The sequence below is a fragment of the Hypanus sabinus genome, chromosome 1 (genome assembly GCF_030144855.1).
Source record: "Hypanus sabinus isolate sHypSab1 chromosome 1, sHypSab1.hap1, whole genome shotgun sequence".
In the NCBI taxonomy this organism is placed as follows: domain Eukaryota; kingdom Metazoa; phylum Chordata; class Chondrichthyes; order Myliobatiformes; family Dasyatidae; genus Hypanus; species Hypanus sabinus.
This window is the reverse complement of record NC_082706.1, coordinates 175254788-175268169: the sequence shown is the minus strand read 5'-3', so window position 1 is coordinate 175268169 and position 13382 is coordinate 175254788. Positions and strand designations below refer to the sequence as shown.

The 13382-nt window shown below is 41.8% G+C and overlaps 1 protein-coding gene and 1 long non-coding RNA gene across 3 annotated transcripts in view; one reads left to right on the top strand and one right to left on the bottom strand.

Moving 5' to 3' along the window:
- Positions 1-13382, bottom strand: part of LOC132400631 (sodium/potassium-transporting ATPase subunit beta-1-interacting protein 3) — a 511218-nt gene that overhangs the window by 82004 nt on the left and 415832 nt on the right. For both annotated transcript variants that reach the window (XM_059981806.1, XM_059981796.1), the window contains exon 4: positions 5089-5286. In XM_059981806.1, coding sequence (XP_059837789.1) covers positions 5089-5286 — 198 coding nt within the window. The remainder of the gene's footprint in view (positions 1-5088; positions 5287-13382) is intronic.
- The window catches only part of LOC132400640 (uncharacterized), a 154020-nt gene continuing 153119 nt past the window's right edge, over positions 12482-13382 (top strand). Inside the window, exon 1 of the long non-coding RNA XR_009514324.1 lies at positions 12482-12534. This is a non-coding gene — a long non-coding RNA (uncharacterized LOC132400640). The remainder of the gene's footprint in view (positions 12535-13382) is intronic.

Genomic DNA, 13382 nt, shown 5'->3' with positions numbered 1-13382 from the left:
ACATGATTACACTTTGCAATCCCCAATCATGTGCTTTTTATGCTATCCTTTGCTATTAAGTCCCCTGCTCTACTCGCTTTATACCTATGGCTGTATGGCTAAGCACAGCTCCAATGACATGGTCAAGCTTGCTGACGACACTGCTGTTGGAGGCTGAATCAGCATATGGGAGGGAGATTGAAAGTCTCGCAGAGTGGTGCCACAACAACAGCCTCTTACTCAGCAACACCAGGGAGCTGATTATTGACTTCAGGAGGAGGAAATCAGGGGTCCATATGCCAGTCCTCATCAGGGGATTGGAGGTGGAGAGGATCAGCAATTATAAATTCCTTATGTTATCATTTCAGCGGCCCTGTCCTGGGCCCAGCACGTATGTGTAGTTATGAAGAATGCACGGCAGTGCCTGACTTAGGAGTTTGCAAACATTCAGCACAAATTCTGAAACTTTGACAGACTTCCATATATGTGTATTGGAGAGACTATTGATTGGCTACATCATAGCCTGGTATGGAAACACTAACGCCCTTGAATGGAAAACCCTACAAAAAGTAGTGGCCCAGACCATCATGGGTAAAGCCCTCTCCACCACTGAGCACATCTACATGGAGCATTGTCATAGGAAAGCAGCATCCATCATCAGGGACCCCACCATCCAGGTTGTGCTCTATTCTCACTGCTACTATCAGGAAGAAGGTACAAGAGCCTCAGGACTCTCACAACAAGGTTCAGAAACAGCTATTACCCCTCAAACATCATGGTCTTGAACCAAAATGGCTAACTTCAGTTGACTTCATTTGCACCATAAACCATGGACTCAAATTCAAGGCCTCTTCATCTTATGTTCTTGATAGCCATTGCTTGCTTGCTTGTTTGTTTGTTTGTTTGTTTATTTATTTATTGCTCTTTGTATTTGCACACTTTGTTGTCTTTTACACATTGGTTGAACACCCAAGCTGGTGCAATCTTTCATTGATATTACAGTTATTATCATATTATGGATTTATTGAGTATGCCTGCAGGAAAATGAATCTCAGGAATACACGTACTTTGATAATAAATGTACCACATCAGCCTACATGCAAAAGTAGAAGAGGTAACTTTTGCAGTAGGTGAAACAAAGTGAGTACAGTATAAACCCTGACATGACAGCATTTACCTGTGAAACTTTCAGCAACTTCAGGGTTCCTGCATGAAATGCAGAAGGCTTGAAATTGTGATAGCTCTCTCTGTGTTTTTCCCAACTGCACTCCCATGATGGGCAGTAGCAAAGGAGCACAAAACAATTCCAATTCCATACTACTAAAGAACCTTATGCAGCATCTGCGGAAGTAAATAAACAGTCAACATTTTCGGCCAAGACCCTTCATCAGGATTGGAAAGGAAAGGGGAATAAAGGTCTTAGCCCAAAATTTCATCTGCTTATTCATTTCCATAGATGATCCTGGCCTGCTGAGTTCCTCCAGCATTTTGTGTGTGTTGCTCTGGATTTCCCACATCCGCAGCATCTCGTGTTTATCCATATTACTAAAGTGTGGCGACCCACAGAGACATTCTGTGGTAAATTGGACCTTCTGTGAGAACTGGTTCTCCATTGAGGCTAATGGAGAGGAAATACTATGAATGACTAAGGTTAGATTTTCTTAATTTGGATATTTAAAAATTGGTTGATTTGAATTACCTGTTCTTAAGTGTTTCAGGGTTTTAGATTTAAAGTGCTTTTATAATGTTGAAATTTGAAAACCGATAGTAAGCCAGTGGTGTGACATAGTAAGTTACAAAATTTACAAAAGCGTTATTTTGGGCAAGGCTCTCTACACCAAATGAATCTGTGACATCATGGAATGACAAACCTGGCTATGAAACATGATTCTGCGGATGAAATCTCACAAGTAGTTTAACTTTGAAGCTTAGCAATGCTGTCTCCCTGACAATTTCAGGTCCAATAGTTTCTGCAGTAACTCTGCCGTGGACTGTCCCAAACCCAGCTGTGAAAGGAGACGGGTTGTGCATGGCAATAGCAAACCCATCCATGTAAAAACCCAGAGCCACAGAAACACTAACAGAAGCTGCTGGGAGATGAGGCTACACCCAGGAACAATTTGAAAAACTAGCCGAAGACAGTGGAATCTGTCGAGCATCTCTGAATAACAATCACAGAAATAAAGTAGTATATGGATGGTGGACAGGTATATGGATGAGAGGGGTTTGGAGGGATATAGCCCAGGTGCAGGTCAGTGGGACGAGGCAGAAAAATGGTTCGGCACAGTCAAGAAGGGCCAAAAGGCCTGCTTCTGTGCTGTACTGTTCTATGGTTCTAGTAAAAATGCTGCGATTGTGTAAAAGGTCAAAAAAACTCTATTTCTACATTTGTTAATGTAAGAATGTTTACGTTTTTGAAATTCCTGCTTAGTTTTTCTGCTGGTCCAAGTTGCTTAACTATACAGCATATGAATTGTGGCAATGTTCATTACTGATATCAGTTAACAGGAATTGTTGATTAGTTGCAGCAAACTGCCTCAGAAGCAAGTCAAGAACAGGAAATTTAACATCATTACTTGTTTAGCTTCTCTGTACATAACTTTTCATCATAAAGTAAGCATCTCTTATTCTAATATCAGAATCAAAGTTTCGATTTCTTTTGGCCAGCAGAAATACAGGGGCAAACAGAAATTATCTACTCTGTGAGCTGCAGTGCCAGTACAGAGATACTGACTGTATTGTATAAATAATGGGCAATGTCTCAAGTGTTGAACTGACCCTAAATTTCAAAACACTTTATCTGTAAGTAGTTTATCAAAGCTTGAACCTGCTCCATACTTATGGTCACATCAGCACTTAAAAGAGTTATATCCTGGCTGCTTATTATGACTGCGGGATGCACCACGCAGCCATTGTGTCCTACAAATGCCGAGCTGATTAAATCCTAATGCAAATACTGTATGCAAAATCAAGAGGGGCATAGGGTGGAAGCACAAGAAGCACAAAATGTGCTTCTCAAGGAGGTGGTGCTAAAAGCAAGAGAGAAATGTCAGCTTAAGATCAGAGGTGAGAGATTTAAAAGGAACATCAAGGACAGCTTCTTCATGCAAAGGATGTTGCATATTTGAAATCAGCTGTCAGAAACAGCAGGCACATTGACAATGTTTAAAAGCCATCTAGATAAGTACATGGGTAGGAGTGGTTTAGAGGGCTATGGGACAGATGTGGGCGGATGGGACTGACTAGCTTACTGAGCAGCATGGGTGAGTTGGGCTGAGAACCTTTTCCCATGCCGTAAGCCTCTATGACACTGTAATGATAACAATTATGTTAGAAGTGTCCATTAGCGTTTCCACGGTAATGAGCCACTCAAAGAGTCAAAAAGCTGGGAAGCAGATTTGTTTATGTAGTGCTGCTCTTGTGTGGTTTAAAGTTTAAGTATTTTTCCTGTATGTTTGGTGAAATGATTGAGTAACAAACAGAAACCTTTATCAAATAAGATTTAGGAATCTGGGACAAAACGTTTGGTCACCTCACATTAACATACTTCACTTTGCCTTTGTTTATGTATCTGAAGTTACCACAGAGGATGCATTGGTACACAAACTCTGAAAATGGCAGGTAAAGTTTAAACTATTTTCGAAGGAGAATGCTAAATGGTTCAGGAAAGTATGTGTTTAATTCTTCTGGTAATGAGCTAGGTTAGGATAGAAGAGTGTGTATGGGAAAACATAATCACTTTTAGTTTTTTATAATTAAGACAGGCCCAACATCTATAATAGAACAAGAATTTCGATATATATTCCAGCTTCAATGCATTAAAATGTTCCAACAGTAACAGACAACGATAACAATGACCAGTCAATAATTTCTGCAGGGGTAGAATTATTACATTTGCTGGGACCGGTGAAGAAGATGGCACCAGCAAACAATGCGACCAAAGGTGACATCCTTCAGACAGTTTGCAAAATGATCTTTTCTACTTTCTTTACTATTACTATTTCTTTCACATATGATTCAGCTACTATTGGAGTCTGTACTCTATAGATTGATGGTGTGAGATTGAGTGAACTGGCACTTTGTTGTGTCCGAGGGAGTTCGTTGAGGTAGAGCCGTCTGTGGCCTTGAGGCCAAGAAGCCTGGAGACGGGTACCAGCCCATGATCAACTCCATTTCTCGCTAATCCTGCCGATTAAAGCATTGAGGAAAATTTAAATTAACAAGGATGAGAGCAGAAGGACAGCAAGTGTTCAGCGCCATCTGCCTGCAAGTGACCGCGCTCTCTCTCATTCTCGCTCACTGCTCCCAGAGGAAGGTGCCTGCATTCGATTGGTCTCTCTCTCTCCCTCTCCCTCCCTCTTGCTCGTTGCTCATGCGGGAAGGTGCCTGCATTCGATTGGTCTCTCTCTCTCCCTCTCCCTCCTGCTCGTTGCTCATGCGGGAAGGTGCCTGCATTCGATTGCTCTCACTCTCTCTCTCTCCCTCCCTCTTGCTCGTTGCTCATGCGGGAAGGTGCCTGCATTCGATTGGTCTCTCTCTCTCTCTCTCTCTCCCTCCCTACCTCTTGCTCGTTGCTCATGCGGGAAGGTGCCTGCATTCGATTGGTCTCTCTCTTCCTCTCACTTGTTGCTGCCAGAGGATGGTGCTGGAGACTTGGGTCCTCAGCAAGGTTTAATCGACTCCGTTTGTGGATGGGGCTCTGTAATTCATGTTATGATATGATCCTGGTTGCTCTGTTTTCTCGGTCGCTTTTTTTTGCAATTTGGATCAGAGTGAACTGGCTCTGCGGCCTGCAGTCAATGAACAACACAGCACTCGACTGAACTGAATATTCCTGACTCTCTTGCTGACTTTGTGCTTTGAAGTTTTATATTGTGGTTTTTTTTGGGGGTTTTTGCCACTTGTATGATTTGGGTTTGTTTTTTTGCCTGTTGGGGGTTTGATGTTTTTCTTTGAATGGGTTCGATGTTTTTCTGTGTTTTGCGGTTGTCTGTGGGAAGAAGTATCCCTGGGTTGTATATTGCGTACATCCTTTGATAATAAATGTACTTTGCATCTTTGACTGTAATCGCTAACACTTAAACCACTTTTTCCAAGGGCCATACTTACCGACAGTAGTATTTGGAAGGAGCTGTGAATAACCTCCAGGTACTGGAAGTCGACAATGCAGCCTGTCACTGAGATATAGGTGCGATCATCCAAGCTTTTGCTGGCTGAAGCAGTCAACTCCTTCCGCACACACCCAGGCCCATGTTCCCTCCACCACGAGCGGTGCATCGAGATATTAAAGGTCATCAGATCACTATCCTGCAAATATCATAAGAGGCAATTTAAATGCTTTTTACTTTAACCATATCACCAAAACCACAGTATTAGACATAGTGAAACTCTTGATTGTGTGCTAGATCCTTCATGTATTGCCAAAATGCAAAGCTGTGCCATGAACCAAAATTAAGTCATTAAGTAGAGTACACAGTTTCCTAGTTCGAGCTGAAGCTGACAATTTCATCCAGTCATCTGCATAGATACTACAATTATAGGGCACCTGAGTCAGCAGAGAGGAAGTGGGCAGCATAGAAGTTGGTGCATCATTTTCCTGCACCAGCGATCACTAATTGATGTTCAATTCCTGCCGCTGTATGGAAGGAATTTGTACATTCTCCCTCAGCTCTGAATATAAAGGACTCGTCCATGATACAGTTGGAGAGAAATGACCTACCGGGGAGGTGACATCATTCTGGTCTCTGGCACTGAGTCTAGCTCTGGGGCTCAGAAGGGAAAGGGGGGAAGAAGAGGAATGCAGTGGTGATAGCAGATTCCATAGTTAGAGGAGCAGACAGGAGATTCTGTGGACTTGAAAGAGACACCTGGATGGTATGTTGCCTCCAAGTTGCAGGGTCAGGGATATCTCCAAATGGGTCTACGGCATTCTAAAGGAGGAGGGTAAGCAGGCAGAAGTTGTAGTACATATTGGTACCAACAACATGGGTAGGACAAGGGAGGTGTAGTGATCTTTCAAGAATCACTAGATTCTCGAATGGTTCTAGGGGATTGGAAAATTGCAAATGTCAGTCCACTCTTTAAAAAGGGAGAGAGACAGAAGAAAGGAAATTATAGGCCAGTTAACTTGACTTCAGTGGTTGGAAAAAAGGTGTTCATTATTAGGGATGAGGTATCTGAGTACTTGGAGGCATATGGTAAAATTGGCCAACCCAGCATGGTTTCCTTAAAGGGAAAATCTTGCCTGACAAATCTATTGCAGTTCTTTGAGGAAATAACAGACAGGATAGACAAAGAAGAGGTAGCGGATGTGGTGTACTTGGATTTTCAAAAGGCTTTTGACAAGGTGCCACACATAAGGCTGCTCAACAAGATAAGAGACATTGGTATTATAGGGAAGATACAAACTTTTCTGGTTGGTGCCCGGTGACTATTGGTGTTCTGTAGGGGTTGGTGTTGGAACCATGTCTTTTCACATTATATACTAGCGATTTGGATGACTGAATTGATGGCTTTGTGGCCAAGTTTGGGGATGATACAAAGGCAGGTGGAGGGGCTGTTAGTGTTGAGAAAGAAGGGACTTTGCAGGGTTTAAACAGATTGGGAGAGTGGGCAAAGAAGTGGCAGTTGCAGTATAGTGTAGGGAAGTGAATGGTCAGGAATAAAGGTGTAGACTGTTTTCTAAACGGGGAAAAAAATTAAAAATCTGGGACTTGGGAGTCCTTGTGCAGGATTCCCTTAAGGTTAACTTGCAGGTTGGGTAAGGCAAATGCAATGTTGGCATTCATTTTGAGAAGACTAGAATATAAGAGCAAGGATGTAGTGCTGAGGCTTTACAAGTCGTTGGACAGACAGCACTTGCTGTTTTGGGTCCTTTATCTACGAAAAGATGAGCTGGCATTGGGGAGGGTCCAGAGGAGGTTCACAAGAATGATTCCAGGTTAACACATGAAGAAGGTTTGATGGCTCTGGGCCTGTACTTGCTGGAAATGAGAAGAATGGGGTGGGATTTCATTGAAACCTATTGAATATTGAAAGGCCTAGGTAGATTGGATGTGGAGATATAGGAAACATCGTGTGTAAGTCTTGGACCAGAGGGCACAGCCTCAGAATAGAGGGTCCTCCATTTAGAACAGAGATGAGGAGGAATTTTTTTTTCGTCAGAGGGTAGTGAATCTCTAGAATTCACTGACACAGATGGTTGTGGATGCCAAGTCATTGAGTATATATTTGAAGCAGAGATTGATAGGCTTTTGATTATTATGCTTATTTTTCAATCCTAGCCTAATCACAGGACAGATACAATGACCAATTAACCTACTAACCAGTACTTCTTTGGACTGTGGGAGGAAACTGGAGCACCCAGAGGAGACCCATGTGCACATAGGAAGGAACATACAAACTTACTTACAGAGGACACCAAAACTAAATGCTGAATTCCAACGCACTGAGCTGTAAGAGCGTTGTGCAAACTGCTATGCTACGGTAGTGTAGATTAGCCAGGGCATCAAAGGATATGTGGAGAAGGTGGTTGAGAGGGATAATAAATCAGCCTTTATGGAACAGCTGAGCAGACTCAATGGGCACAATGGCCTATTTCTGCTCCTATGTTTTATGATCTTATGATTAACTGTAGTGTTATCAGCTTGGCAAGGTGCTAAACTGTCTTAAGTCACACCCTAGACTGCCAATGAAACACTGTCAGCTGAGTGAGGTTTTCCAGCACAAGTATATGTCACCAGCAGCTCCTGAACCTTAGCTCTCTACTATATTTTCCATTGTTTGTTCCATCTCATTAATTTTATGCTGGCCCATGAAAGCAATCACATTCCTCAATTTTCCCAGTAACCCATTCTTCTTACATTCCTTTTAATTTCCACCTAATCCCAACATTTTCCCACGCACTTACCTACCAGCGGTAATTCACAGTTATCCGTTAACCTATCAACCTGCACCTCTTTGGGCTTTGGGGAGAAACAAGAGTGCCTGCAGTAAATCCACACCCTCAGCTATATAGACACAGGCAGAAGGTACATGGTGGTGGTGGTAGCTGTATGTTACTCTCAAAGCTGCATAGACTCTTGACTTGAAAAGATATCACTGCCCTACTTTATGTACCTTCAGGCGAGGGTCAGGTTTTGCCTGAGTTATGTCAAACGCTTCCCTTTATTGATCGCAGCACTTAAACAAATGGAGATTGACGATAGTCATTAATCTATAACAAAAATGGCAGAAGCAGACCATGAAAAAGGCAGTATAGTGTATAGTATATTTATACCAACAACAAGCAACCAACAGCTGCCACTGTGTCTATCCTGTGAAGTATATTTTTCAAATGAGGCAATGAAACTGTCCAGATTCCTTGAGCATTTGAAGAAAACACACTCTGACAAAGCAAACAATAAACTTGGCTTATTTTCAGTCACTTCATGAAAACTTTCAGAAACAGAAAATACTTCAAAACACATTTGCCAGCTCTTCACAACCAAACAATGATGGTTTGTGTGCTTTGTATAATGTTTCATTGCTTATTGCTAAATCTGGAAAGCTCCATACCACTGGAGAGCAACTGATCCGCCCTCCACCTGGCCCTCACCCACCTGGACAAAAAAGACACATACGTTCGAATGCTGTTCATCGACTTCAGTTCAGCATTCAACACAATCATCCCTCAGAAACTGATTGGAAACCTGAGCCTACTGGGCCTGAACACCTCCCTCGGCAAATGGATCCTAGATTTCCTGACTGGGAGACCTCAGTCAGTCCAGATCAGGAGCAGCATCTCCAACACCATCACACTGAGCATGGGGGGCCCCCAGGGCTGTGTGCTCAGTCCACTGCTGTTCACTCTGCTGACCCACGACTGTGCTGCAACACACAGCTTGAAACATATTATCAAGTTCGCCGATGACACGACCGTGGTGGGTCTCATTAGCAAGAACGACGAGTCAGCTTACAGAGAGGAGGTGCAGCGGCTAATGAACTGGTGCAGAGCCAACAACCTGTCTCTGAATGTGAACAAAAGCGATGGTTGTTGACTTCAAGAGGGCACAGAGCGACCACTCCCCACTGAACATCGATGATTCCTCAGTAGAGATCGTAAAGAGCACCAAATTTCTTGGTGTTCACCTGACGGAGAAACTCACCTGGTCCCTCAACACCAGCTCCATAGCAAAGAAAGCCCAGCAGCGTCTCTACTTTCTGCAAAGTCTGAGGAAAGTCCATCTCCCACCCCCCATCCTCATCACATTCTACAGGGGTTGTATTGAGAGCATCCTGAGCAGCTGCATCACTGCCTGGTTCGAAAATTGCACCATCTCGGATCGCAAGACCCTGCAGCGGATAGTGAGGTCAGCTGAGAAGATCATCGGGGTCTCTCTTCCAGCCATCACGGATGCTTATACTACACGCTGCATTCGCAAAGGAAACAGCATTATGAAGGACCCCACGCACCCCTCATACAAACTCTTCTCCCTCCTGCCATCTGGGAAAAGGATCCGAAGCATTCGGACTCTCATGGCCAGACTATGTAACAGTTTCTTCCCCCAAGCTATCAGACTCCTCAATACCCGAAGCCTGGACTGACACCTTACTGCCCTATTGTCCTGTTTATTATTTATTGTAATGCCTGCACTGTTTTTGTGCACTTTATGTAATCCTGTGTAGGTCTGTAGTCTAGCGTAGCTTTCTCTGTGTTTTTTTTTTATGTAGTTCAGTCTAGTTTTTGTACTGTGTTATGTAACACCATGGTCCTGAAGAAACGTTGTCTCATTTTTACTATGTACTGTACCAGCAGTTATGGTTGAAATGACAATAAAAGTGACTTGACTTAACTTGATTCTGCCAGCAGTAAGGGAGGTTGTAATTATGGTTTTGCATCAGTCACCAGACCAAATAATTAAAGCAATTCCGTTCAGCAACAACTCTATTCAAAGTCGCACAGATGAAATGTCTGGAATGTGGAAGACTTATTGTGCAACATACTTGGGACAACAGAATTTGCTCTGCAGCTGGATGTGTCAACTTTGCCAGGCAATGGATTGTTGCTTCTTGGTTATGTTTGTTGCAAAACAGATGGTTCAAGTGTTGTTATTTGCAATGGGACTAGAAACAGATGCAAAGGGGGAGTCAATATTTCAGATTTTGAGAAATTTTTCAAACAGAAGGACGTTCTGTTCACCAACATTCAATGATAGGATGCCATTTATTACTTTCTTGATAAAAGCTGTACCTAACGTATATATCATTCACTGTGTAATTCAGAGACAACATCTTATCACAAAAAAACCCTGAAAGATTAGCTGCACAAATGATTATATCCTGTTATCACAGCGGTAAATAAAATCAAGTACCATGCTCTCAATACTCTCAATTGGAGAGCTTTGTACTGAGAATAATAAACAGTTTGAACACTTGCTGTTGCACATTGAAGGCAGATAGCTCTCAAAAGGAGACTGGCTGGGATGCAGTGAGATGCTTGGAAGCAAGACTGTGTGTTGCTGCACATTCATGGCTCAGCAGAGTGAACAGCAGTGGACTGAGCACACAGCCCCAGGCGGGGGGTGGTGGGGGCGTGCTCAATGTGCTTTTTGAAACTGTAATAAAATTCTTTAAAGACTGAAATGCTTCATTCAGTAATCAACTCAAAAATATTAGTAACAACATTGCTTATTTGTCAGAATGATTCACAAAGTTTAATGAAATTAATCTTCAATTGCCAGGAAATGATGTGAATTTTATCGGTTTAATCAGCCTCCATTGTTCTATCGGAGTTAATCCTATCTAAGTGCACCATTGGCCACTGCAATCTTTTCCAATTTCCGAACCTCTTGGAAAGAACACCAGATTTTCAAGCATACTGTGCCCAATGGGTTCAGCTGCATAACGACAGATCAGAGAGATTTCAGGACCTTCTCTTGATGCAAATTACAGTTCTGGTAATAAATCCATTCCTTAACACTTATAATGAAGAATTAACAGGTAGGATGTAGGAAGAACTGATCTCATTACAAAATAACTTTGTGTTGAAGCTGAGGCTTAAAAACTCATATCAAGACTTTTAGTTGCAGAAAGAAGTCTCTGAACACAATCATGCACTATGGGAAAAGGATGAGATGTTCTTTATTGCCCTTCTGACATCATATTTAGTGGACCGTGTTTTCACTGCAGTCACCAAACTTCTTTTGAAGCAATGAAGCAGACTGCAAATTACTAAACATGGGGAATCTGAGACTCCTGAGTGACATTCAGCCTGATGTTGAGAAGCTGATGTCCCTGCACGAAGCACGTCCAGCTCATCGAAAGGTGAAAAAGCAATGAAGAGGTGAATAGTTGGACTACTAATATACCCTCTAAAATTGTTCATGAAAATTGTTTTTGCTGTAATTAAATGAAGAAATAATTTATTTGTAGCTTTAAATAGATATGAATTATTTTGGCAATTACTTGTCACTGCTCTGAATTTGCAATTCCTACTTTCTTTCACAGTGCTTCATAAATCAAAATTCTTTATAATTTTTATGTAATGGCCGGAAAGGGAAAGGTGGGGGGTTGCTGGGGTTGGGGTCTGGGAACCAAGGGGACAGTAGATTAAAAACAGTTTGGAAACCACTGCTCTAGGTAATGCGTTTTGGCCAGGAAATTTAACTCTGATTAGGTGTATAAATTGCATTGTATCGTGGCATTCTATCTTCAATATTTATTCCACTGAAGTTATGAACTCCCCAGCTACCATACAGCGTTGTTCTGCATATCAATTATTAGGCGCATTGCAAATCTATTATTTGATACCATCTATTCAAAATGTTTCCTTAAAATCAACTATGAGTTTGTCATAATTTGCTGTATATTAACTTTTACCCAGCCTCTTTCCAGTCTAATTTTTTTGGCAGCTGGGCAATATTATTTCTTCATCAGAGACAGGTTAGGACAGATTTTGCTGTTAAGCTGAAATGTTGATGGCTCCTTCCATCAGTTGTACGCAAACTACATTGACAACAACTTCAGATGAAGAAAGTGAGAAAGCATTACAGGTGCTGGCAATGAGAAGCAAGGGTTATTTAAAAGGCTGGAAATATCAGATCAGATAGCCTCTGTTGGAGAGAAGAACAGAATTAATGTTTCATGTCAATGACCTTTCATTATGACCTTCATCACCAGTTCTTATTAAAGATAATTCACCTGCAGCAGAACTCCTCTCCACAATGGCTGTGATTTCCATTTTTTATTTCAGTAGTTCTGTAGTTAAATTAGCTCTTTTGATGATACTGTAAGTGTAGGTCACTGTTAAGCAAGCTTATTGGCCCATTGGTGGTGCAGCTAGTGGAGCTGCTGGCTCAGAAGGCCAAAGACCTGGACTCAGTTCTGACCTTGGCAGTTCTGACCTTGGCAGCTACTTATAAGGAGCTACTTATAAGGAGCTACTTATAAGGAGTTAGCACTTTGTTCTGACCTTGGCAGCTACTTATAAGGAGTTAGCACTTTGTTCTCTTTGTGACTGCATGGGCTTATCTCGGTGCTCCAGTTTCCTCGCACATCCCAAAGAGAAGCACGCTGGTAAGTTAAGTAACCACTGTAAATTGTCCATAATGTGTAAGTGAGTGGTAGAATCTGGGAAGAAATGTTCAGAATGAGGATCAGGAAGATTTTTAAATGATCAAGTATAGATTTCATTATTTTAGCTCTTTTTCTATCCCTTTAAATCCAACCTTTCTTTATCTCTTTTTATTTTTCCTCCTGCATTAACTTTGACACTGCATTCCTTCCCTTATTTTACCCTCCTGAATTTTCTTTCCCTAGCCTTCCGTACTTTTTGTCAAGGCTAGCTTCTCTCTTTGCACAGTTAAAAACATTGTATTTCTCCTGCAGTTCTATTATTTGCTTACATGTTCAACTGCTTGGTTGGAAAATTTTATGGTGCTGGGGAAGGTCCAGTCAAGAAAAGGCAAGGTTAAATGCACTGCTACTCTATTTCTGGCCCAATGATTATTCTTTTTCAAAGTGGGAAAAGGTTGTACCAGGTCATATCATGGCATATCAAAAGACTTAATAACATTTCTACTGAGAGCTGCTAATGTACGCTGTTAGTGGTAAGACCTCTTCAGAAACCCTATTTCCACAACATTCAAACTGTGCATCAAATAGTGCTGAGGGCATTGACACAATCTATCATAATTACCTGCAAACCAAAGTAACAGAAGGCAGATGATAAAATATTCCATTCTGCAATATTTGCCATCATGATTTTTTTATATATAAAAATGAAAAGCTTGCAGAAGCTTGATCCTGATCAGAGCTCCTGGCAGGTATTAGTGCCTGCAGTGCTATCTTGATCTGTTCCACTGAGATTTGATCATTAAGTTAAATGCAAAGCAATTTTTTTTCTGCGGTATCCCAAGAAATCC